This window comes from Drosophila mojavensis, unplaced genomic scaffold, assembly GCF_018153725.1.
Source record: "Drosophila mojavensis isolate 15081-1352.22 unplaced genomic scaffold, ASM1815372v1 contig_16, whole genome shotgun sequence".
Classification (NCBI taxonomy): Eukaryota; Metazoa; Arthropoda; class Insecta; order Diptera; family Drosophilidae; genus Drosophila; species Drosophila mojavensis.
This window is the reverse complement of record NW_025318693.1, coordinates 1,779,371-1,807,108: the sequence shown is the minus strand read 5'-3', so window position 1 is coordinate 1,807,108 and position 27,738 is coordinate 1,779,371. Positions and strand designations below refer to the sequence as shown.

At 37.7% G+C, this 27,738-nt stretch overlaps 4 protein-coding genes across 5 annotated transcripts; all 4 read left to right on the top strand.

Moving 5' to 3' along the window:
* The first annotated feature begins 1,302 nt into the window (after positions 1-1,302).
* Positions 1,303-4,235, top strand: LOC6573733 (probable cytochrome P450 9f2). Its single transcript, XM_001999756.4, has 4 exons — positions 1,303-1,558; positions 2,683-3,199; positions 3,268-3,925; positions 3,992-4,235. Exons 1-4 carry the CDS (start codon positions 1,356-1,358, stop codon positions 4,156-4,158), a joined length of 1,545 nt encoding a protein of 514 aa, XP_001999792.1. The 5' UTR covers positions 1,303-1,355; the 3' UTR covers positions 4,159-4,235.
* Positions 4,236-10,674: 6,439 nt separating this feature from the next.
* Positions 10,675-17,693, top strand: LOC6573734 (probable sodium/potassium/calcium exchanger CG1090). Its single transcript, XM_001999757.4, has 7 exons — positions 10,675-11,149; positions 14,585-14,794; positions 14,856-15,102; positions 15,157-15,446; positions 15,970-16,951; positions 17,124-17,312; positions 17,373-17,693. Exons 1-7 carry the CDS (start codon positions 11,147-11,149, stop codon positions 17,381-17,383), a joined length of 1,932 nt encoding a protein of 643 aa, XP_001999793.3. The 5' UTR covers positions 10,675-11,146; the 3' UTR covers positions 17,384-17,693.
* Positions 17,694-22,362: 4,669 nt separating this feature from the next.
* Positions 22,363-24,690, top strand: LOC6573735 (sideroflexin-1-3). Of its 2 annotated transcripts, none has more exons than XM_015167083.3 (6): positions 22,363-22,517; positions 23,136-23,513; positions 23,713-23,830; positions 23,899-24,060; positions 24,132-24,259; positions 24,322-24,690. In XM_015167083.3, exons 2-6 carry the CDS (start codon positions 23,201-23,203, stop codon positions 24,564-24,566), a joined length of 966 nt encoding a protein of 321 aa, XP_015022569.1. In that variant the 5' UTR covers positions 22,363-22,517; positions 23,136-23,200; the 3' UTR covers positions 24,567-24,690. The 2 variants fall into 2 exon arrangements, with proteins under 2 accessions (XP_015022569.1, XP_001999794.1); XM_001999758.4 differs by lacking the exon at positions 22,363-22,517 and adding an exon at positions 22,524-22,672.
* A 579-nt stretch (positions 24,691-25,269) lies between these two features.
* Positions 25,270-26,756, top strand: LOC6573736. The gene is made up of 3 exons (XM_001999759.4): positions 25,270-25,438; positions 25,500-26,444; positions 26,514-26,756. Exons 1-3 carry the CDS (start codon positions 25,363-25,365, stop codon positions 26,543-26,545), a joined length of 1,053 nt encoding a protein of 350 aa, XP_001999795.1. The 5' UTR covers positions 25,270-25,362; the 3' UTR covers positions 26,546-26,756.
* Positions 26,757-27,738: the final 982 nt, after the last annotated feature.

The window sequence follows — 27,738 nt, the reverse complement described above, 5'->3', positions numbered from 1 at the left end:
TATCACACCTTAACACCTCAATGAATTTCGTATTGCATCAACTTCTGCCAGTTTGAGCTCTGACTGTTAGCTAGTCTTTTCCCGCTTATGTTTGAGATATTTTCACTTCAGAGACGAAAGTTTTTTATTTGAGCCTTAATAGAAGTCTTCTGATGATTTGAACAATGCATTTATATTATTTATAAATTTATGTATTTTTTAATTTACATACTATCCTATCATCATTCATAATATACATAATATATATTATATATTACATATATGCTAAATTGACTTCAAATTGAGGAGCTTGTAGTCCTGGTTGGAGTAATCCTGTATAACAATATAAATATATAATATAATCTTAAATTATATTGGATTTAATTGTTCTATCATCATCTAATGAAATCCACAAAAACTAAAGATATCTTCTAGTCAAGTTATCCCGAATACTCTTGTGTGGTTTAGTAGCACGATTATCGGGCAATGAGTTCTCATGTAATAATGCAAAAAATTATATTCATATCAAAGGTGTTCCATGGCACCTAGTAGCCGTGTGTGGGGCCACTGTAACGTAAGCATGTTGGAGAGCTGAGCAAAGATGGGCATAAAATACTGCTATATATGAGTAATAGAAAATATTCACTGTATTTGGGTTTCGCTAAACTGACTAAGAACAAATTCTATAATATTTGAATCATATACATTAATTATATAAAGCTGTTCCACCAAATTTGTAGCTGATTGCATCAATAATGGCAACAGTTTCGCATATATTCTTTCGTCAGGCATTTTGAAGTACATACACTTCATATTTGCTATAATTAGGTGAGCAACGGGCTGATCGTAAACAAGTAATTTTTGATAATGGTAAGTGGTATAAAAATGAATCATATTTAAATCAAAATAAAAAAAAAAAAAAGCAAAGATATATTTAAAATAGGGTATCTAACAGATAAGCATCCTCATCTGAAGCGACATCATCTATTTGATTACTCTCGTTAACCGCACCTACGCTCAGTGTTGTTTGAATGACGGTCAAGTTCACAGTGAAAATAACAGCAACAAAGCTTCGTTTCCGTTAATTGTGAATATTACACACAAATATGAGTTTTCCTCATATGTATGCTCAGCAAGCGTATGCATGTATGTACTCGCACATACATACATTTGCACATATATTTAATTAATTCAAGTGCCAAAGCAATTTCATCATTCGTACGGCTGTAAGCCAAAGCTTGGAGCAAAAGCTCCCACTTGACTCGCCCATTCGAGTGAAACTAAATAAGGTAATTTCAGTGCGCTTCGCGTTGCGTTGTTTAGTTTTAAATTTGATGTTCGCTCGATCAGATGGTGTAGATCAGTAGCTTGTCAAGATGCTAGTAGAACTGTTGGCGCTCGTTGTTGTCATCCTGCTGGTGGCCTACCACTGGGCCACGCTGCACTATAATTTCTTTAAGGATCGTGGCATTCAATATGATAAGCCATATCCATTTTTTGGCAGCATGATCAAAATGTTTTTGCGCCAGCAATCAATGTTTGATATAGTTGTCGATCTGTACAACAAGGGGGATGGCAAGTAAGTACATGGAACATTTTTAAATGATATCTTAACTGCGTATTACATTTAAAAGTTTAGTGCGCAAAAACCGATCGATAGATATATATTTTGATATTGATATAAGTGAGCATCATTTTCATATCATGCATATGTATATTATTATTAGATTACCTGATACGCGAGTGTATCAAAAATATGAGCATATATGCTTTGAGTTCAGTTATGGAAAAAAGATCAATACGCAAAACTTGAAAAAACATGTATAATTTTATATATATTTATTGGATACGAATGCCCTGCAGGGTCTCAATAATGTATATGTATATATTATGTACATATGTATATGCGGCTATGCTTAGATAAATGAAAAAAGCTGTTGATATCCAAAATGCGTCAGTGCGAATATCTATTGTAATTGCAAAAGCTGCATTCCGGCTGGAATGATATAAGGCATTTCTATCCACAATCTCTATAGTGTTTACCATATGTAAGCAGATGGATATAGATTGAATGCGCTGGATTATGACTACAAATTATTTGATTAAATGCAATTAGAATTTACAAACATCATTTTGCTTTTGATATTTAGTCAGTTGCGAAGCGAAGGGGTAACGGGAGTGGCACACACATGAGGGGGAAAAATAAAGTACTATCAGTGTATTCGCAGTGCAATTATATAAATTAATTTATTTATACAGTTTACATTCCCCCCTCGTCAAACGCCTCGGCGCGCTTCTGTGTTTACTAAAATATTTGTAGACTAATAAAATATATAGAAGCCATTTGTTGGGTACTTAAGATAGCTCCCAAAATCTTATCTATAGAGCTGTAAATATACTCACTACATACACAGACAACAATAACTCTTGACTATATCATGAATTACTTTTATCGCAATTATGATAGCTGATATACAAATACAAGTATAGGTAAAAGACATGTTTGATAGCTTTTATCAGTTAATCAAGAACGATTAAAAATTCATATAGAAGGTAAAATGGTTTTATGCGTGCTCTGACTCATTTAGAATAATATATTTGCGCCACTTGACTATATAGATAAGAGTTTTTGCCTTGCAAATTGTCAGCTCACTCATCGGTCAAGGACCCCTCGAATGATTAGTAATTTATTTCTATTTATAGGGTTTTTGGAATATTTGAGCAGCGCAAGCCGCTGTTGATGATACGCGACCCGGAGCTAGTTAAGCAGATCACAATCAAGGATTTCGATCACTTTATCAATCATCGGAATATCTTTGGAGTAGACAGTGAAGATCCGCATGACATGGACAATCTTTTTGGCAGCTCCTTGTTCTCTATGCGCGATGCGCGCTGGAAGGACATGCGCAGCACTCTGAGTCCTGCCTTTACAGGCAGCAAAATGCGTCAAATGTTCCAGCTGATGGATATTGTGGCCAAAGAGGCAGTTGACTGCCTGAAGCGTGATGATATTCCAGAGGATGGAATTGAGCTGGACATGAAGGACTACTGTACCCGATTCACAAACGATGTCATTGCCTCAACAGCATTTGGTTTGCAGGTGAACTCATTTAAAGATCGGGAGAACCAGTTCTATTTGATGGGAAAGAAGCTGACAACCTTCACGGCGCTGATGAACCTCAAGTTTTTGCTATTCCAAACTGCACAGAAACTGTTTAAGGTAGAGGATCTCTAATTTCATTTATTGCTGATTTGGCTTACAAATTATGTTTATACTTTCCCTTGCAGGCTTTGAAAATCTCACTCTTTGATAAGAAAAGCACAAACTATTTTGTGCGTCTGGTGCTGGACGCCATGAAGTACCGTCAGGAGAATAACATTATACGGCCGGATATGATCAACATGCTGATGGAGGCGCGAGGCTTACTCAACTCAGATAAGCCTAAATCGAGCGCAGTTCGGGACTGGAGCGATCGTGATATCGTTGCTCAATGTTTTGTTTTCTTCTTTGCGGGCTTTGAGACGTCGGCGGTACTCATGTGCTTCACTGCCCATGAGCTGTTGGAGAACGAGGATGTGCAGGAGAAGCTCTACGAGGAGGTGGCCCAGGTCGACAGTGATCTGGAGGGCGGACAGCTGACATACGAGGCTATAATGGGCATGAAGTATATGGATCAGGTGGTCTCGGAGGTTCTGCGAAAGTGGCCAGCGGCCATCGCCATTGATCGCGAGTGCAACAAGGACATTACATACGAGGTCGATGGCAAAAGTATTGAGATCAAAAAAGGAGAAGCTATTTGGTTGCCCACCTGCGGCTTTCATCGTGATCCCAAGTATTTTGAGAATCCGAATAAATTTGACCCAGATCGTTTCAGCGAGGCGAACAAGGACAAAATTCTGCCATTTACGTATTATCCTTTCGGCGTAGGGCCACGCAATTGCATAGGTGAGTGGCAGGCTCTGATATCTAAGGTATTTGTTAATATTTATTTATTAATTATGATTTCTCTAGGCTCCCGATTCGCATTACTTGAGGCCAAAGCTGTGATCTACTATCTGCTGCGTGAGTTCCGTATTGTGCCAGCCAAGAATACCTGCATTCCGCTTGTCCTTAACACCTCCGGCTTTCAATTGACGCCCAAAACTGGATTTTGGGTGAAACTTATTCCACGTAAATAAGTCGATCAAATTGTAAATTTAAATAATTGTAAAAATTACAAATTTTTATAAAGCGGTATTCATGTTGGAATTGTTAACTGAAATTAGTTTTATTATTTACTCTAAAAGGAACGAAAATAAGGTATTATGATATATCGCCAAATTAAATAGAAAATAATATTTTTATACAGAAAGAAAGATGCAGCTTAGCTCTACGATGGGCTGTTCTAAAGTCAAGTTAATAAGTTTAGGCTTAAGCTTTGATTAATGGTTAATAAAATACTTGTATTCATGACTTCATTCGTTAGTTAGTTTTTTTTTTTTTTTTTTTTTTTTTTTTTTAATAAAAGTCGAATATTTGAAGCTGTGCTAAAGATAGCTAATTAATTGTTTTCACATTTACTGTAACTCGAGATTTAATCTAACAACTGGTATAAAGTACCGTTTGGCCCGAAAATTCGCAACGCACCAACATTAATTATACAAAGCCCTCGACTGAAATTGGCCATTGAGGCATCGAGAGGCGCTTGGCGGGGCGTTGCGAAAGCAGCTGGATACTTGGACGAGCTGGCCAAGTTATGGGTGTGAATGGCGGCTGGAAGAGGCAGCGCTCACGGAACGGACGGAAAACCGCACTTTAACGCGAGGACATAAATCAAATTAGTTTTTCAAGCGAATGCACTCGACTAATTCGAGCGGTGAGCGCGCCAAGGTACAGCGCGCGGATGCTGTTCATTTTAGTACACAATGGTCGTGCGGTTCTGTGCCAGCCAACAAAAGGATACGACACCCCAAGTCACACACACACACAGACACACACACTATAGAAACGCACACGCGCGCGCGCACACACACACACACATGCACACTATACACAGATATCGATTAATATTTATCCCGTGACACAACGCCACAAAAACCGCGGCGGCCGTTGGTCCATTAAAGGACGCATAGAAAGAGCAACCAACCCCAGGCCGAGGGCCACGCAGCGAGCATTCCTCCTGCGCCCTTGGACAATGGCAGGCGACAGCCAACACGCGCGTTTAACTCGCATCCACTTCAAATATGATCAATGCTGGTTAGTTTTCCTACTAAAAACGAGCGTCTGCCTCGATATCCTTGGCGCACGACCCTTCTCTCTGTTTGGGGCATGCCACAGGCAGCAGTCAGCTGTGAGCGCACTCTCTCTCTCTCTCGCTCGCGCGCACACACAACTCTGCTTGTATGCCGAATGTGTATATGTGTGTGTGTGTATATGAGCAGCTGCCTTGTGCGAGCAATGGCGTTTGTGCTCGCCCCGCCTACCGCGCGCGTTTTCTGCGCGATTTTTTCATCTTTTTTGTCGTAGTCGGCTTTGCGGGCCCAGCTTAGGGCAAAAACATTTCCAAAGTCAAAACAGTTGTGAAAATCGTCGAGCAAAATTTCATTTTCGTTACAGTTGCAATCGTTGAAAATGCACTTAACCTCAAATCCAATAATCCGCTTGTAATTCAGTTCATTCAAATGCTCTTCGACTGCCGATGCCCAATGTCCAGTGATCGCATCGCATTGTGTCCGCATGTCCTGTAGCGTTTTTCAATTTGAATACCTATGCGGGCTAGAATACATCTACATTGTATATGTATGTATATGCATAAATGTATGTCTGTCGGGGTGTGTAAAGTGTTGACCCCGGCGGGTAATCGTTCTATTACTAATGAACATTTGCCTTCAAACAATGTCACAGTGGCATATCAACTACTGACTAGATTTACCTGCCCAAAATAAGTTCAATGTCAGTGCGAGGCATATGCAAATCAAGCGGGTTAATGGAATATATATATATTGAATTGAATATATAAATGAATATACTTACAGTAAGAATATATAAATATTTATACATGAATTATTATTTATTTATTTCTTATTTAATGGAACGAAAATGAACTCCATTTTAGGCATAGATAAGATATTAGCACGAGTTCGAAATAATATTTAAAATATAAATTTATTTGTTTTAAGGTATATGCGCTTTTCATTTTTAAGGAAATAAATTAATTTATATATGCTCGTAAATGTCATATAAATTAATATTTAATTTACATATATATTTGATGCAACCTTTTTAAATATTCATTTCTATTTTCTTGATTAGTGGCGTTTCTCTTGATTTTAAAATTTTTTTGTGCAGATTAGTTATTACCATGAGCAGACAAAAATATATTTTAAATATAATTTTATTTATTTCAAAGTCTATTTGCTTTTAATTTTGAAGGATATAAATTAAATTACATATATAAATTATTTTTATATTTATTTACTTGATTATCTCTTGATTTTATTTATTTTATTTTATTTTATTTATTTATTTATAGCATGAGAAATACTATATTTTAAATATAATTTTATTTTAATATTGAGTGAATTAATTAAATGGCCTATACACATGTAAATGTATATTTTCATTAAAAATTTGGCTCATAATATCATGTAAATTAAAATAATTTTTATTCAAAATTGGACATCAAATATTAATCCATATGTAAATAAATGGGATAGTTGCAGTAGCGTTTCTCTTATATCTATATATTTAGATCTAACATCTCTCTCTCTGTCTCTTACAATATATTCCATTTCGGGCCAACTTTCTTCAATTTGCCGTGTGACACGCTTTAAGGCTTATAACAGATTTGGAAGAGGAAATCGTCTTAGGATTCGTAAGATTTGTGCAAGCGAGCGCAAATAATGCGTGAAAATCTGTAACAATCGTCAGCAGCGAGCGGCACGCTCTCTTGGCCCAAAAGCCTACCAATTGACCGGGACGTTCCTTGATCCGCCTAGCACAAGCGGCGGCAGTGTCTCGCCGCATTCCTGTTGTGAGACGGGCCAAAGACATAAGTGGCTCGGCTCGCCCATGGCTAGTACCAAAGTCAAATGCAAATTGAAATGTTGAAAAATGGAACAATGCTCTGGCAGAATTCTGCAGAATGCTCACAATGCGTGCTACCGAGGATTGGCAAATGTTGCTGGCAAAAGCCTTTTCACACATATCAATGCAATGCGGCCGGACATTGTTGGCCAAGGCATTGAATGCTGCTGTTTGAGGCAACCGGTAGGAGATTGCAATTGGCCCGAGCTCAATTGAGTCTGGGTTCCTGACTCCTATGGTGCAATTATGATGGAAAGGTGCTAATAATAACCGATAAATTCATGTTTACCTAACAGCCCAGGGTTCTGGTCAGCTGTCAAGTGTCTCCTTCTATGTGTGCGTGTGCATGTGCGTGTGATGAATGAATGAATGCATGAATCGTCAACTGGCATGAATGATGATGAGCTGCATCTGAGAGCTGCTGCTGCCGTTGTAGTAGGTGTCTGAGTTAGGTACATGCAACCTCAATGCCGCAACCTTGCCAATCTCTCTGCCCACGGGCAGCAAGGGCACTGCAATTGTTGAGTTCACTAAATATTGCGGGGGGAAATTGCAATAGACTTGATTGATCGCCGATATGTTCCACTCGTGCTATTTTCTATAACAATAATACGCATTGAATTTTCACAAAAAATCTCTGATTTTTTTAATAAAAAAAAGCAATAATACGCAGCAATCGTAATGGGTGCATGCCAATTTTTTGATTGATGACTATCATACAATTGTACTACGATAAAAACTTGATTCATATGTGCTTATAGAATTCTATATAAATATATATAGTTATCTACTGTATATGCTCATGTCTGTTTCGCTGAAATGACACACGATCGCATCCCACTTGGCTGTATCTCTGGTCTTATGTAAAATGTTGTGAAACCGCAAAAACTACTATAAATTGACATCATAAATTAAAATTACTTCCACCCTTCTTCACATAGGCGCTCCACCAGGCCAAACCCAGTCACAGCCCTCGTTGCGGTATTGGACCGTCGGAGGGTTGGCCCTCTGGGGTTGGTGTGTGAATAAACCCAAATGCCAGAGGCCCAAAACGTAAACGTCAAGCGGCTGAAAAAAAAGGGGCGAGCACGCAGCCATCAACACGATTATTTCGCATAAAATAAATTGATTCCTGTTAAAAGTCAAGCATGTCCTTTGAAGCTGGAAATGGAACTGCACACACAAACACTCACTTACACACACACACACTGAGACGCTACTACATAGAGACAAGCCGAAAACATCGCTTGAAAAATGTCGAAATTTGTCCACAATAAGTTCTTTATTGAGTCGCCTGAGACAAAGGATTACCTCGCCGCCGCAGCCATCGCCACCGCGGCTATAAACCACGGCCAAGCCACTCAAGCCGGTCGGCACTCGACCCAGCGAAACAGCAAACAATGAAACAATAGCCAAAAGACAGGGAAAACTGTGCCACGTCTTCGCCTTGAATTGCGCCAGGCAGCCGTATCTGTCGCTGGGCTGTCCCGACACCTTGGAATCGACACCTTCCCTTCGAGCGCTTTGTCCTGCCATCTATTCAATTCGATAGAAAGTGGCATATAAATAATGATGAGCGAGCCAATTTGGGCAGTTGCGTCAAGAGGGAAGTCGAGCTGCTCTATTGTTAGCCCGGTCCGCTTTGTATGCCCCAGACAAACGGGCAACGTGGCTCTGACAATCCTGAACGTCATGTCCTTAAATGCGGTCGCCAAGGTGGCTGGCTGGTGCTCGTCCTGCCGCAGACGCTCGGTCGCCGCTTAAATTGAGCGTATGAAATTGATTAGCTAACGCATTTTAGTTACAATATTTGTATTTAGTTTATAAACTAATTTGAAATTCAGTTGCTCATTAACAAAGTGGCGTGCGTGAAGCATGTGCGATGCCACCAACAGAGCCCAAGGATTCATTGAGAAATACCATTCGGCAGGGGTGTACCCATAATTTAGACATGCTGCCTGATCATGTGTTAGGATAGGAGCCTATACAGTTATGCTAAGAGAAACTTTTATACATTTTAATTTATAAATTATGGAGTGAAAAAATATGTAAATTTTAGAAAGATTTTTATCGGAAGTTTCAGTCCATTAGACTTATATTCAAATAAAATCTTCTCATATATATTGATCAGTATCTAAATTAGTTAGTTAAATTTGCGGATTAGCTTTTAAGCGTCAATAACATTAGAATTTCTTTAAAAAATAAGAGAAGAAATTTATAGGATAATATAATCTGATTTACACATCGGATACTCTCACAGGATAATCAGCTTTGATTTAGGACCCATATATAAAACCAATCAACTTTTCCCATGGCCCACTATATGGAATTCACAATAGACGGCTAAGCCGCTCATTTACTTTGCTGATTGGTGAATCAAAGTCATAATTCCACTTTACTGGACTGTCAATTCAAAGCAATGCAGCCGCTGCAATTCCTTGGAATTTTCTTCAAATTTTGCACCTTCCACTCTTCCAGCTACCAGTTTTGTTTTGTTTTTTGTGTAATTGAGCCATATAACACTGTAACCTGTTACAATTGAATGGCAGGCCAGCGTCAGATCTGTGAGTGCGTTGAGGACCACGGCTCCCATTATTAATTAGCCGAATTGTCTATTTGGGAAGGTGTCAACAGGTAAATTCGTCATTGTGTGAGCAATTTTTTATACTCGCCAAGTGTCCTGCATTGTTTTTGCATGGCCTCGAGGCGGCAAGATCTGACACGGATACATGTAGCAATGTCACGTTGCACTTCAGAGGTGCCGGCTCGTTTGGTCGGCCGCAATGTAAAGGATAATGTGGCAAAATCCTGACAATTGATGTCCTTTGCCGGCACTTCAAATGCTGCGACTCCGCCAACTGAGACATCGAACGCAAACGTTTGTTTGTTGTTTGCACAGGCAACACAGGCGACGACACTTGACGTTGCGACCGGGGGAGGGCGCATATAAATAATAATCAAACAAATAGATTTATCTATGTATGTATGTATGTATTTATATGTGCCTCATGGCTCATTGATTGTCCCCAATGTAATTATAGAGTCAGGGCTTCAAGTAAGCAGCAGAATCACAATCGTATGTAGCACTGCCGATGCTGTTAAATCAATTACAATCAGCTTTCGTGTGTGGCTTCATAAGCTGCCCATAGATGGCGCTGCCTCGGCCAGAAGCGCGCACGCACACTCATCAGCTTCCTGAGCGCAAGACTTTCACATTTCCTGGCACTCGTGAGTCGTGTTTGTGGGACGCTCGGCTGTGGTGAATTTTCCGCCGACACTTTTTCCTACACTGAAAAAAAGTTGAGTTGAAAATAGCGTTGTTTTTAGTTTATTTTAATTTGTTAAATAAAATATAAATTAAATAAAATTAATTTTTATTATTTTTTATTCTAATCATTTTTTACAAATACCAATATATATTTAAAATTTTCTATTTTGATATTTTTTTATCAATAATAATAATTTATTTAATAAGTAGAGAAATTAGTTTTACTTAGCGTGCAGAATTGATTATAATTTATCGCTTTGATATTGTAAGAATTTTTGTTATTTTTTCAAATGTTGCACTAGTTTCTTACAGTGCAGTTGATGTACCAAACTTTGGTGCAGACTTTGCGACGTTGCTGCTGCCGTTAGTCTGCGTTTAACCGTCTCGCCAGGCGAAAGCAAAGCTTTGCTTGTTCGTGCGCGTTTCGAATCACATACACCACCCACTCATACACATACACACACAGTACACTCCGTGACATCCAAGCCACACACACACACGCACGCCAAAGTTTTCTGTAGTGCGCGAGCGAAATAAATTCATATGAGTGAATGGTTCTTAAATAAACGTGTTAATCCAAATGCCAGCAAGCCAATAATGAAATATAACTAATGTGATTGGATGGTGTTTGGCAGTGCGTGTGGGCCAAAAAGTCGTCTTTGCCAATATCGTCGGATGTTTTCCAATGCAACGGTTTTCTTCTGTATCTGTTTTCCGCAACACCCACATTGCAAGCTATTAATAACTAACTAAGAGTGAATTTCCACATAATCTGACTATATATTCAACTTACTGCTGAACGTTTTACACTGAGCGATAAAACTACTTTCAAAATGGTAATTACAAATTGAATTGAAGTGATTATGAAATTTGTGTTACGCATGTGTATGTGTGCGCTTTTCCATGGATATTTGAGTGTGTGTGTGTGTGCAAACGCCAAACTGCCTTGTGTAAATTGTTTACAATATCAAGTCCAAGTCAATTGCATTTTTGCCACATCTTTCAATTGTTTGTCGCTTTTCACGTTTCTGGTTCAACCGCAGGCCAGTAGCCTTCATCACTTTTGCTTTCGAGCCAGAGTGGCGGCGGGTTGGGCGGGGTGGGCTGCCATCTCTATTGTTTTGAGACGTTAAGAAAAATATGATGTAAGCCCGAACACCCGACGGCAACCACAATGCCAGTCAGCCGCTGGATGCTGGATTCCTGCCACCATCTACAGACATCCACATACACACACACATTCCCACACATCCACATCTGCATAAGTATTTAGTTAGCAGTGTCATTTATTTTTATAAGATGTTGCAGCAGCATCCACGCCAGCTATAACTGTAACTGTAGCTGTAACTAACAAGCTCGCATACCCACACACACACACACACCCACACACCGACAGCATTTGCAACCTTAGCCAACGGCGCGTATGAGTTAACGCTTGTTGGGGCCGCAGGGGCGACGGCGACATCAGCGGGTCGGCCAGCAAATCGATATTGTGCGGCATGACCGAGTGGCCCACAAGGCGCTGTATGTTTTGCCTGTGGAGCTGGGCCGCCCAGCCACCGTAACTCGTAGTGTGGTGGCTTTGTAAGCCAGCAGTCAGCCAGACGCCGCAGCTGACGGAGCCGCCAACAACGCTACGCTGTTCCTTTAGCTACTCTCACCCCGGCGCTTGAATTCGAGCTCGTCTTTTCGTTTGTGGTGAAAACTTTCATTTGCTCTCTCGCACTCTGTGCCGTGCCTTTGCCATTTGCGTCAAATTTGCGCTGTTATCAGGCCAGCAGCAGCAGCAACAATAACAATAACAACAGCAGCAACAACAACAACATCGGTTGTCAATAGCTAACAAATGACTGTAATACTACAAAAATTTATTCAATGACATTTATTGTTGTTGTCTCTATGTAGTTTGTGTCACGATTTGCGCATTTTGTCAAGGGAGTCTGAAGGAAAGCACATGATGTCATATATACGAGTATGGCTATATATATAATATATATATATGTATGTGTGTGTGTGTGTGTTGAGTGATGTCTTGAAAGTATGCAGCATTTGTTGGCAGTGCAAAGTGTCTTCCCCATGCTCCATGCTCCATTTCTAAGCAGCGTCTGCTTTTGGCTTTGTTTACTCGACGCTTATCGGCGCGCAGATTGTGAAAGTGCGCACATACATATATATATATATAGAAATACATATAGATTTATGTGCATATAGTATGTGTATGTGGTCGCCTAATTGCCTTGGTAAACAAATCGAAGTCTAAAGTAGCTGGCGTGACAATCAGGCCGCATACTAGCTTAGCACAGCTGAAGTTGTGTCTTTGCCTTAATTAAAATTTATATTTATTGTAACATTTTCCATTTTGTGATCGATAAGTTGTGTATTTGCCAGACAGCCGTCATTATTCACATGCCTAACTACTGAAACTTATTCAGAACTTGCTGTTGCGCTCGCTAGCAAACGCAACAGCTGCTGGGGTTAGATATTAGATTTCATGTCAGTTAAAAACTAGCTGCGATATAAGCCATGGCTATGAGCTCTCGCATTGTATTGTATTGGACTCCGTGACAGCGAACGGAACTAGCCAATATGTTAGCCACAAAAGCCGGCTGCAGTCGTTGCACTTATTATTATTGTTTTCCATTCGCCTTTACCCCACCATGGCCCAGGCCCAGCTCTAGCTCTGGCGTAGTATGTATTAAATTTCAAGTTAGTTGACGCCCTTAACAAAACTATCTTGAGGCAGACGTTGTGGCAATAAACCTCATAAGCTGGCCACGAGCGCAAACCAACGGTAAACATACAGACATACACACATGTAGACATATAGGTATTCAGGCACGGAAGTTCTTTCCTAACAAGATTTAAGATTGGGTAGCTCTGTTCAGTTGGTATCATTAAAAAATTATTAAATTTTCAGCATGTGTTCCTCATAATGCTATGATAAGCATTGTAATTCCCATTTCAAGTTCTAGTAATATATTATTATTTTAATTATTATTAACATTATATATTATTATAGTGTTATTATTATAATATTTTAAAATTATATCATATTATATTATTTCAAAAATTCAAAAACCATAAATTGAATTTTAAACCTTTTCTTTTTCAATAGTAAGATATAAATTAATAGGAATATTATGAGTGTGGAGGTATTTAAGATAATATAAACACTTTTAAATTAAGTTTAACTAGGTGGTGAAATAATTTTTTTTTTAATCTTTTGTAATATACCCAAATAATTTTTTTATTTTTTTATTTTGTGTCGAAAAAATCTTACAAATATTAATATTTCAAATGCTTCTGAATCTCAGGTTTTAAATAAACATTTGTTAGCTTTTATTGAGTATATATTAACACTAATATTATGCTTTTATTGAGTATATATTAACACTAATATTATTCGTTTACTTACATACTTCTTGTTGCCTAGATGAGGTTTTAGTAGTTTTAAGTGACTGAAACTTGTTTACTTCTACATATATTTCTTTCTAGCCAGTTGAGTTTTTGTTTTTTTTTTAAATGGCAGAAGTTGATTAATTGTGTATTTTGATATTTTTCTTTTTATATTAAGTTAGTTATAATTACTTTTATATAAAAATACAAATAATGTTTTTTTATTTATATATATATATATATATATATATATATATATATATATATATATATATATATTTTTGTTTTTTTTAATTTTTTATTTTTTTTATTTGCAATCTGTTTTTATAACAATAAGCAAATTGTTTAAAATACTGTACTAACTAACCGGATGGTTTAAGCTCCAGTGAGCTTAATCCATATATTTACATATATGTATTTGATATAAATCCAAATTCATACTTAATAATCAATTATTATCTACTCAATTAATTTATTAATTAAGACAATGCCAGGGATAAGGTATTTTATAGTTGAGCAGTTGGCAGCGCAGTGTGTTTACTTCTTGTTAACCTAGCATTAAGTACATGCATTAGTCTTCCTACAGCATTATGCCTCTCTCTTTCTCTCTCGCTCCCCATTTCTCTCTCTGTGTGTGTGTGTGCCTACGTTAAACCATTTCAGAGAACACCTGCAGGCGTTGAGACATCTATGTGGAGCACATAAGCTTCATTGTCTCTGCAGTTTTGTCTTTGTCACGATTTGTGTGCTTAGTGGGGCGCCAGGAGCTGCCTCCAGTACTAAGCAACAATAATAACAACAACAACAACAACAACAACAATTTGGATGACAACTGAATGTACATCTAATGCATTTGTTTAACACTTTCCATTCAGATCGTACGTCATCGCTCCCGCCGCGCGCGCATGTGGAACATGGGATTATTATTCCTAATCTACTACTGCGTGAGCGTCTACTCGGCGAAAGGCGAGGACAAGGATACTCCGGATATTCCACTTGACGTGGGCAGCCTGCCCGAGGCGGCGGATGCTGACTTTGAGACTGACAATGAGATTACCTCGCCCAATCCTCTCCAGACAAGCGAAGTGAGCAAAGCGGATGATTCCATTAAGTGGAAATACTTAATCGCATTTTGCTTTCTAACAGACGAATGCTCCATTGCCGGGAACAACCATGGCCACGCCCATACACAGCGCTGTGCCCACTTGGCGAGCAAAGCGGGAGAATTGCACGCCGCCGGCTATTGAGCAGTTTCCCCAACCGCTGATGAACAAATGGGCGCGCCAGCATGGTGGACTCATCCTACACATTATCGTGGCCATCTATACCTTCTTTGGCCTGGCCATTGTGTGCGACGAGTACTTTGTGGCCAGTTTGGACCGGCTGTGCGAGGGTGAGCTCTACACAAATATCGCTTTAAGTCCTTCATCAGTCTGAGTCGTTGCAGAGCTTAAGCTGTCACCGGATGTGGCGGGCGCCACATTTATGGCCGCCGGCAGCTCAGCTCCAGAGCTGGCCACCGTTGTCATTGGCGTGTTCTTCGCCAAGGACGACATCGGCATCAGCGGTGTCATTGGCTCGGCGGTGTTCAACATCATGTTTGTCATTTCGGTATGTGCCCTCTGCTCTGGCACCGTTTGCCAGCTGAACTGGTGGCCGCTCGTCCGCGATTGCTTCTTCTACTGCGTGTCCATATTGGTCATGCTGATAATAATCTTTAATGATGTCATCTCTTGCGTAAGTATACATATAATGTAATAAAAGTGTGAAGCATGAAGAAAAAGGGCATACTAGCAGTTCATAAAGTATGAAATGCTGATTATATATAATACATATAAATTCGTCTGTCTGCCTATATAAATAGGTCATTCTGGAGAAAAACAAATATGCATTATAGTATAGTTTACCTTCCTTTTAATTTAAGTTAATTAATTAAATCAAATACATGTTCTATTTTAAAGGTATTTTATCAGAATAGAATAGAATTTAAATTTTGGGTAATGAGGCCACAGATAGATCTTCAAAATATATAGGTTGCCCATTGGGCATGGCAAGGCGATAAACATTGAACGCATTATTTATCTTAATATATGAAATTTTAATATTATATAATATTTTAAATATATAATTTGAGTATATATATAAAATATTATTATATATATAATATTATAAAATATTATTTATTATCATATACTACATATTAATATTATAATAAATTATCATATCTATATATGTGTGCTCAAATCTTGCTATTTTCCAGTTTGAATCTATTTTTATGCTACTGTGTTATGTGGGCTACTGCATTGCCTTGCATTTCAATACGGAACTGGAACGCTGGGCCTTGGGCCTCAATCTGCCCTTTAAGCTGCCTAGCAAGGAGGAGCAATCGGCATTGGTCACTTATAAGAATGTGCCGGAAAGTTCCTATACACAGGGCACCCAGCCAAAGGAGGCCGAGACAAGTGCTCAGCAGCAGCCGCAGCCATCGACCCAGGGCGACTATCAGAGCTACAATGATCCCAATGCCAGTTGGGACCCGAATGCGGCTTGGGGTGACGAGAGTCAGAGTCAGCCGCAGGCCATGACCATCAGTGCTAAGCCAAGTCAGCCGCCGGTGGACGATTGGGGCATGAGTCAGTTTACGCAGGGCCAAGGTCAAGAGAATATGGCCTACAATGCCGATCAGCCGGAGTCTGTGGTCACAGGCGAGGCAGCAGCCATATCGGCCAAGCCTCAAGTGGCGGCCAATCCGGCCGGAGTTGAGTACTACAAGTCGACAGACAAGCAACGCGAACCACGCCCCGATCCATTGGCGCGACCCACAGAGGGCGGCCAGCCTGCCCTGATTGCCTGGTATGTGGTCTATCCCATACATTATTTGTGCAAGAAGACCATGCCGGATTGTCGACAGCCGCAGTATCGCAACTGGTACCCGTTCACGTTTCTGCTGTCGATGATTTGGATCTCGTTTTACTCGTACTTTATGGTCTGGATGATAACAGTGATTGGATCCACGCTGGCCATACCAGACACAGTGATGGGTCTGACGTTCGTAGCTGCTGGCGTTTCTGTGCCTGATGCCCTAAGCTCAATAGCCGTTATCAAAGAGGGCTACGGCGACATGGCCGTTTCGAATGCGATTGGCTCAAATGTCTTTGATATACTAGTGTGCTTAGGTCTTCCATGGTTCATACAAACGGCCATTATCAAACCCGGCTCGCACGTCAATGTTATATCCAAGGGTAAGCGCCTCTCTCTCTCTCCCTCTCTCTCCCACTCTCTCTCTCTCTGTGTTAGTGCTTGAAATCGTCGTGTGTTTTGTGGTATGCCTGGCATGTGTCTTTAGCTGTGTTGTAGCCAACGTTAGATGGCGTGGCTCATTGATGTTAATGCACTGAGAACTCTTACTTCTAGGTCTGGCCTATTCCACCCTCTCGCTCTTCTCCACCGTTGTCTTCTTGATACTCTCAACGCATTTGAATGGCTGGAAGTTGGACAAGCGTCTGGGCATAATACTCATGCTCTGGTATCTATTTTTCATAACGCTGGCGTCGCTCTATGAGCTGAACGTCTTTGGTTACATGAACCCACCAGAGTGTCCCAGTAAGTCTCACATCGAATAAAACGATTAATTTGAATGCTTACACTCCTCTCCCTTTGCAGGCACGTACTAAATAACTGATTGCCATTCGATCATATTACCATAAATAGCAGACGCACTTAGACTCGCATCACCAGCACCAATTACGAGTACCATATACAAAGACATACCTATATATAAATATATACAATTAGTATATACAAAGCCATCAATCCAATAATCATAACTATATATAAACAGCAAGGTGTCCCAGTAAGAACATGAATACATATATATAATTATACATACATATGTATTTCAAGTAAATATTACTCAAACGTGCGTTTTACATGGATTTTTACATGCACCAAAATGAAAAAAAAAATAAATAATAATAATAATAATAATTGTATCTACGATATATATTAAAAAGATGCATATTTATTTAGGCAAAAGATAAAAAAGAAAAAGAAAAAAAAAAACTCCATATACAACAATTATATGCATATAGCACTGTAGATAGGGAGAATTGTATAATATTTAGTACAAGTAAAATGCAAAAAACAGCAAATGATATTTGTTGCCACGGTTTAATGGAACAACAACTAAGTAATAGAAAAGGAACAACGCAAAATTTCAAATGGAATAGCCACTCAAACAAGGATTAGAAGAAAAACAAAAACAAAAAAATTTTAAGAACTAGGCATCGATTCTTAAGTTATTATTACAAAATGAAAATGTTGTTTGGTTCGTAAGTTTTTTAGAATTTGTTAATTTTTGAATTGCTTTTTCAACTATTTGTTTGGCTGCTGCTGCTGCTTAGCTCAAAAAACGAGTCCTAAATCTACGTTATAGTAAGCCACAAAATGTCAACGAATTTTAATGGGTTTGTTGTAGAGGCAACTTAGGGGTCTTTATATCCTCGTTGCACTTTAGAAAAACGTCTAACAAACTACTTGATGATATTCCGTCATTTTAACTTTATATGGGTCATTTCCTAGTCGAGCATTCTCTACCAGCGCTTTTGCCAATGTTTTATCTGTTTCTACTCGGTTTGTTATACTTTTACGCATATATCTGAAATGAAGATAGATGAATAAGACGATCTTGTATTTATGTAGATATTTTTTTAAAGCATTAACGCAAACGAAAATAAGAACATATTTTTTACGAGTAAATTTACAATATTGATGAATAAACGTCCTGAGTTTCGACACATACGACCACAATGTTAAAAATAAAAAAAAATAAAAAATGATGCCAATAGTAAACACATAAAAATATTAACAAATATATGTATTTGACATTTCAAAAGTATTCAACTTCATAGCAATTAATGGCGTCAATTTTTTACTGTAAATATATGAATTCTATATGTATACAAAATTTATAATTCTAATAATGTAAATTTATAGTCAATTTTTGGTGCAAATTACGTACACGCGCATATTTATATACATTTGTGGGATTTTTACCGATATAGGAAACATTCGTATTATTATTATTTGTAACTTTAAATTGTTGATTTAATGAAAATATATCAGCAGGAGAATAATAAAATAAATTACATATAAACAAGCAAAAACTAAAATATATACAAAAATCAAAAATTGTATAATAGTTAACCAAACAACGCACTCAATAAAGAGATAATAATATATTTTAGCCTTCTGTGTACAAATTGTTAAATTTCGTACTCAGCTCGAATATAAATGTATAATTTAAAACTAAAAACTAAAAACCACCGCTCAACAGCGAAAAAGCTTGACAAAAAAAAAAAAAAAAAAAAAGCGTTAGCAAAAGAACGGTATTCCTATCTCTTATATGATTTTAAGGACTTGAATGAATTTATTTATATTAAAGGATTAGAATTTCTTATGTTTATTTATATATTAGTAAACTTTACTTTAGTTTTATTTTAAAGTAAAAGAATATGAAAAATATTTATACACAATAAAACAATTTTATTTCTTGTTTTCTTTCAGTTACTGAAATAAATCAAAACGAACATAATTTAAAAGCTTATTTTTGTTAACATTTCTACAAAAAATGTCGCTCCTGAACGCTGTTTAGCGGTGGTGCATTTAATGGTATTCAACCATATACGAAATACATTAATAATATTGTTAAATATTTTTATATTTGATTATAAAATATTGTTTTCATTTGAAAAGTATTTTATGAAAAACTATTTAAAACGATTTGCTAGTTACCAGACCATGTTTAGGTGCTGGTTAAACATTTAGGTTTATGCTTTGGTAGAATTATTAGCACACGTAAGCAGTGGCAGTCGTATTAATCCCTGGTAATGGTAGACATAATATGACACTGAATCAGTATGATAATTTAGCTGCAAGCAAAGCAAAACATACACAATACACATACATATATACACACACTCACATATTTATATATATAGCATTAAGATACAAAACGAACTTACATAGTGAGCAACGCACTGGTATATTAAATGGACGCGCTCAAAACATACATACATATATGTAGTTACATAAACATAAAGAGACGAACAGTATATACATATATGGATATAGTATATACTACATAGAGTATATGTACTAATTAATATACATACATATGTATGTATACAAACATTAACGACACGGAGAGCGCTAAGTTGTCTAGATTTGTTGAGGGCGCCGATATGAAATACGAGTAACTAAAATCCTCAAAACAAATATTTAAAACGAAAATAACTTCCTTGAAACTATTTGCAAAGATAAAACGAACTAAAGTTTTAACAACAACAATAAATGTACGAACAATCGCCCATTGTAAACTCCCACAAACATATGCATACATAACTGTTATACATACATACATACCTTCTCCTATTTAAACCAAAAACAATATACATATAAATCTACATATACATAGTTATATAAAATGCTTCTATGGGCATTTCGCAAGTACAATGTTCTTCCCCACTCAATGAATTATGCCAGATACAAAAATATACATATGTATACCATACATAAAGACATGCATACATGCAAACATACCTATACTATACCTACATATACTAAACGCATATTGGCAAACGTAAAAAATTGTTAATTGTTTAATGTGTTACCAGTAAATAGAACAATCCGAGTTTCGAATCGACATTTGATTGATATGCTAGAAAACCTATGCATACATAGCTAATATGTCATACATCAAAATAACATAACATATACAAAGAACTAACCCTTAATTGTTGACAAGATCGTTAAGTATTTCAATTAGAAGCTCAATTTAAATTTAACAAAAAAATATCGAAATGGAAAAATACAGTTGAAATATAGTTATTAAACGTATTTACCCAGATATGAAATATTTTATTAATTTTACTTTTAAATGTCTTCAAACTAAATCAAATGAAATCAAATCAATTATATATTTCGTGTTACTTTGTGCAAATATTGTATATGAATGATGTATGCATATAAATAGTTATATATATGTAACTAAATAATATTGAAGTGGAAAAGTTAAAGGACTTAAATGAAAGACAAATACACAAACACACACACGCTTTAAACACACACACACACACACACACATATATATATATATATATATATATATATATATATATATATATATATATATATATATATATATATACATACCTACAATAATGTACAATAAATGTCATCTATGCTATTATATACAACTATCATTTGTGTTAACTATGACTATAATTGTTTGCAAACACTTAAGAGATTCTTCAAACATATGCATAAATATTTATTTATTGATATGACAAATATTTAATGATGACAAACAAATAATTACATTTATTTGTGAAAGAAGTAACATAATAACTATTGCTAATATACACAACTGTTGATGTTATGTTTAGTCTATTAATGGATTTCAAAAATAAATGAATATACACACGCAAGTGCATAAATGAGTTTCGAATTGTCAGGTCAGTAAGTCATAATCATCAAATTACCCATAAATAAAATAATTAATTATAAACAAGTAGAAAAGTTACGGTCGTGTGGAGCCGAGGGATTAATATACGACTAACAGAAAAGGTAAATGTAAATATAACAAATTGTTCATATTTATTATTTCCTAAATCAATTCCGATTTTCCAAGTGGTACATCAGATATCAATTTACCTGATTTAAAAACCTGTTGATACATTTTTCTCCGATTTTTTACGATTCAAACTTGTTTTTCTTATTAAAAACTATATATAATTATTTACGATTTGATATGCCCCTAAGATATCCTTAAAATATAAATGATTTTTATCAAACAATTATGTATTATATACGAGTATATATTTCAAATTGAAACGGTGTTATAGTACAAAACCCAATATACTCGTTTTAATTTGTAAAAAAGTATACGGATTTATTTGAAATATAACAATAAATATTTATATAGCCACATCTATATGTATACATATGTCGCAAAGAAGTTAGGATACACGTGCCGTCAGTAATAGATATTGTATTAAGTTACATTTGTATATCTACTCCCACATACATATATTAATGAAGGTGATGTGTAAGTCAACTTGCATTCAACATTTCAGTAACGGCCCAACAGGCTATATTAAAAGCTTTCGCAGCGTACAAGCCCAACTGTTAATAAGCTGCGCAGACCAAGAAAGCTCTCTCTCGCTCTCACTCTGACGGCAGCGTCGTTCACGCAATGGAAAGGTAAACAAAAAGCAGAAGAAAGAATTCATGTCTAGAATGTTATGCCAGCAATGCTGATTGTTGAATACGCTATATTTTATTTCCATTAATATACATAGTGTATTGCTTGAATGTATTGGGCACGATTCAGATTAATTTGATTTAATATCGGCATATAGATTAGAGTAATAAATATATCTCTAAAATTATATTATTCAATATGCATTTCAATTTCCCATTGAATTTCTCGCCAATGTATCCTAATTAAATGTAGGAATATTATATTATTTGGCATAAGATTGTTCTAAAATACAAATAATTGAATTATCATATAAATACACATCCATAATGCCTACGCTCTATCAAGTAGGCTTACATTTTTTTTTTTTTTTTTTACAGTTATTAAATTTATTGATTTTATTGTCGGTCAGTACTTTGGCGAATAGCTTGGCACAGCTATTAGGCTCAACCGGAGGGTATAGAAAGCTTTCTGGAGCTGCAGCTTATTGAAGGCAGCTTTCTGCGGCAGCCACCACGGTGCTGAAGTTTGCGCTCTGCGTTTCAGTCGTAAGTTCACTGCCAAAGTGCTAGGAAGTGGCCTTTCTGGATACGTGTGACTGTGTGTGTGTGTGTGGTAGGCGTTTGAGTGTAAAGTTGAAGAACCGCAATCTCCAAGCACTCACGTACTCTCTCTCCCTCGTTAACATTCAATCGGCGTATGTGTAAGTGTTGCTGTCGCAACCTGTTCTCCAGCTGGTTGGGTGGAGAAAAGAATTTGTTAATACTGAACTCAGCTGTGTCCCCGACACACAGCGATAAGAATTTATGGATTTTTCAATATTGCACCTATTTATGATGGCCTAGAGTAATTATGTAACGCAGTTAATATTTTGATTTGTATTTACTGCATAATCGCTGACGAGTAATTCTAGTAGTATAATATGCATACAACATATAAATACCTACATACATATTGATATACATACATACATTAAGTTGACGCTTGTTTGCGGGAGATTAGCAATGGGTCAGCCGAACTGTTGATAAGCGTATAGCCGTTGTGTTTATTTAATTTCTTAGCGTGCTTGGGGGATGGAGATAAGTGTATTAATTATGTTATCAGTTCTTTTCAATTGTGGCGAGTGTATTTAATGTGATTTGGATATCAATTGCCTATCTCCGCAGCATTGTGCATACATATCTTAACAACAATTCAATAAGCATAAGGCAGTACCAGTTAGCCGAACACAATGTCGAATTTACCGCGTGTGGACATTGACCAGCCGAAATTCGATCAGAGCACCTATTTCGGGCGTGCCAAGCATTTCTTTTTGGTCACCAATCCTCTGAACTTATTCGCCTCCAATGAGGAACTGGAGAGGGCCCGTGATATCGTCACCAAGTACCGTGCCAATCAGCCATTGCCTGATGTCAAGTCTATCGACGAGGTGTGGAGGGCGAAGTATCTATACGATTCGGCTCACCACCCGGAGACCGGCGAGAAACAGATAATCGTAGGCCGAATGTCCGCTCAGATGCCAATGAACACATTCATCACTGCCGGTAAGTAAACGCCACCCTCTCAGCTCTTGACTCTCGGCCCACTGCCCACTGCCCCCTGCCCCCTGCCCCCTGCCTACGGCCCTCGTCCCGCTCTGTCAATCATATTGGCTATATTGCGCGTTTGTTTGAGACCTTCAACTATTCGTTTCCGCGCTTTGATTAATAAATAACTGTTAATGTTGTTGTTGCTTCCATTTAGGGATGATGACCTTCTACAAAACCACGCGGGCGGTTGTCTTCTGGCAGTGGTTCAATCAAACGTTCAACGCCATTGTCAACTATACAAACCGTTCAGGCACCTCACCAATTAGTCAATCGTAGGTTTCTCTAGGGAAGATTGCTTATTTATTTCGGTGCCCAATTTGTATTATTGTTATGCATACAGACAACTGATTACCTCCTACTGTCTGGCAACGGGCGGCGCCCTAGCAACAGCGCTCTCCCTCAACCGTGCCGTAAAGAACATGAGTCCAATCTTTGGGCGATTGGTGCCTCTCGTGGCAGTAGCAGCCGCTAATTGCATCAATATTCCTTGCATGCGCATGCAGTAAGTAAACTATAGAAATATAATGGATATATCATTTGCATATCATCATAAAAACCGTTTACTTTCCCCAGGGAGCTACGCAATGGAGTTGCACTTTTGGATGCAAAGAATAAGGAGGTGGGTGTTTCAAAGAAGGCCGCCTTTGTGGGCATTTCAGCCGTTGTGATTAGTCGAATCTCCATGGCTATTCCTGGAATGAGTAAGTTTCTGATTTGCCCAAGTTTTATATAAATATCTGTCTAATCAATAATTGTTTGCTAGCTTTGACTCCTCTGCTGATGAATAAACTGGAGAAGAATGGCTTTCTGAAGAAATACCCCAGATCCAATGCTCCCATTCAAACGCTCTTCTGCGGCTTTATTCTGATCTTCTCCACGCCCATGGGCTGCGCGTTCTTCAGCCAGCGTGCTGCTATCAAAGTGAACGACCTGGAGCCAGAAGTGCGCGATCATCTAAAGAAGGAGCGTCCCGACTTGGATACGGTTTGGTATAACAAGGGCTTGTAAGTCAGAACAAATTAAGGCAAAGAAGAAGAGAAAATTAATGTAAAAGTTGAGCAAACATTTATATTGGATATATTTAGGCAATGTTATCTCTGGACAATAAATATGTGTAAGTTTAAAATAGTTATCCACTCCAACTGCATTTAAATTTTTGTTAAGGTCTTTAAAGGCAATTATTATTAAGTTGCGAACCTCAAAAATTGTGTTGTTTATTTGAAATTTATAAATGAGTGCGAATTTATGCAAAGTTACATTCTACTGATTTGTATCAATTTTACGAATATTAATGTGTCTCGATAATTATAAATCGCAGATTTACCACATATAAAATATTGTTAATTAAATGTGTGAATATAAAAAGAAAGGTATTTTTATTATGACTTCATATTTTTAAAACAATTTAAAAAATTTTTTGGCGGTAGTAGTGGTGATATAGCAATCAGCTTTCTGGCAGCTCATAAGCGTTAGGTTTAAAAATACTAAGCGGTATTGCAATACTACAAATACCATTAAAATAGATTTGGTTACACTGCAGTGTGAAACAAGCAAACGAGTAGGCTTTCCTCTTGCTAGTATATTTTATTAAATGTGAATAGATAGTTGGTCTAGAATTTTGTAACATATCTGCAAATGGTATTTTCAGTTTTAAAAACCGCTATATATCGATAAGTATTTCAAACCAACCGTGCCTATCGATATATCATTACTGCTAAGCGCTAAAAAATACTAAACATTGAATGGAGCGCATTTTTTAATGCAGTCAGCCGATGTTTTAAATTAATGAACTAATTACATTAAAATGGATAACGCAACGACTGTAAATAAAAGGCGCTCCCTGACGCTCAGCAGCAGATTACTGCAAAAGCGACACAGTGGTAAGTGTAAAATAATTATTTGTGTAAAAACTGTGTGAATCGCTCAACAACGCATTATCAGCTTCTCCACAGAGTCGCGTTTGCGCCAGCGCAACTCAGGAAGGTGCAAATGATGGAGGTTCTCCTTGTTCACCGAATGTGAGCATTTCCGAAAATGTGGAGAGCACTCCGCCCCACAAAAGAATGCAGATGCTAGACGACAGTCTAGACTTCTCGCAGTACAGCAGCCTATCGCCTAGCTGCTTGTTCTCACAGACTCTGGTCACCGGCAGTCCGGAAGTCAGCTGGCGGTGGCAGTGCGATAACAATGGGCGTCGAGATAAAGCGAACACTACTTCGGACAGCGGCTTCGATTCGGAAGAGTTTGGAGCAGATGCGTACAAGCGGAGGGAAAGGCGGAAACAGGTTCGTGCAGATGCCGCCAATGAGCACAGACGCAAGCAGCTGGACAACCGAGAGTGGCGGGCACAGCAAATACGTGATCACGAGCTGCTCAGGGAGCGTTGCGACAAACTGCACAGACAGCTGGATCAACAAATAGCGGCGCCAGAAGCAACAGAAACAAATAGTACAAAATCAGCTGCAATTGAAGCTGTTGCGGATCCTGCATTGGCCGATTTCCTCAATGACTCCGACACTGATTGTTTTTTGTTAGAGGCCTCACAGCAACTGGAGTCAAAGGTGCAGAAGGCAGAACAAACGCCTGCTGCGACCACGCCCACCAGCCACACCAAGAAAAAGAATGAGAAACAGTGTTCCTTCTACATGAAGTTCTTGGAGGATGAGAGCGAAACTGAAGATTGGTTTGTCGCCCTCGACGAGGCCATGCTGGAGGCAACGCAGCCCAAGAAGCCGCGCACTTCATTGCAGCGATATAAATCAATGCCCAGCAAGGCAGCCGATAATGTGGTTTCCACAAACACAATGTGCTCCACATCCTCGAGCGACACACCCCGTATTAAGCGCCACGCCAGCAGCCATGTCCTCTCCCCGGCGACATCGAATGGTAAATGCTGCAGCTTATTCGTAAAAAATCTAGACAATTTCTAATGTGTCTATATGTTTGTATTTTTAGCAAGGAGCAATCTTTTTGGCAGACGGCAGTAAAGCCTTAGACAATGTGCTTACGCCCACAAAAAACTGTTCCAACGGCTTCCCATTTTCGAATACCAAATGTGATGCGCAAAACTTTCGCCCGCCTTCCTATTTCTCAGATATTGTTGTCATTGAACATGTATACGTTAACTTAATCCATATAGTCTTAAGATAAATATGTAATTAGAATTGCAGCTCAATTAAAAGATAATTTTAATTCAAAGTGCCTCTCAATGGCTATCCCACTAATTGCATCGTTTACAGCGCGCTGACAGGATGCAGACCATATGCTTGCGAATAGGGATTTGTGCAGCTGGTTCAATTGCACCTGATAGAGCAATCGCTGATACCCTTTACCGGATTAGTTTCCAGTGGCTCAATGGAGTGTGAAAGCAGCTTAGAAGCAGAATGCAGTTTAAAATTATACAATTTTATTCGAATTAAGTTTTGTACGAAATATAAAAGGCAACACAATTAGAGCTTAATTTAAATAAATTTAAATTAGATTTAGGTTTTTACTAAAGCTTTAGATATACAAAATATTAAAATTCAAATACAATATCATTCAAATTTAATGGTTGTTTACACCCTATATTAAAGATTTTGTAAATGTTTAACATACATTTAATTTCGTTGAAAATAGTTATAAAGTAATTTTTAAAAACAGTCTGCAGTCTGCCTGTAGATGAGCTCTATATTGTATTTATGTTGTATTTACATGTAAAAACCATATAAATGCTTCAAATGTTGCAAGGCGAATCTTTCATTTTGTTGTGATACCACAGAAACATGTTCATTTCATCATTGACGTTGATGGATACTTAAAAGTTTTAAATGCTTTGTACATTTGCTGTTATTAAATGTGACTTACCTGGAAATGCATGTTAATTACTGGCCTTTGAGGGACACTGTAAGCTGCAGTTTAAGTTGACTGAAGCTGGAGCGCTTCTCATTTGAGCGTCTTAATGCATGCTTTCGGCCATACGCCACTAGATTGGGGCGAAGGTCAAAGTTGAAGCTCTTTTCAGCTATTATTCGCATAAGAAGCAATTCACAAACACAACCACAAACATATACACGCACATGTACGCATACACATACATATATATGAGTGCGTATGTACTGAGTTTTGTAAAATGCAATGAATCTAGAACATAAAGTATGCTGCCATATGTTGGCAATGCGCAGCATAAGCCAATCGCAGC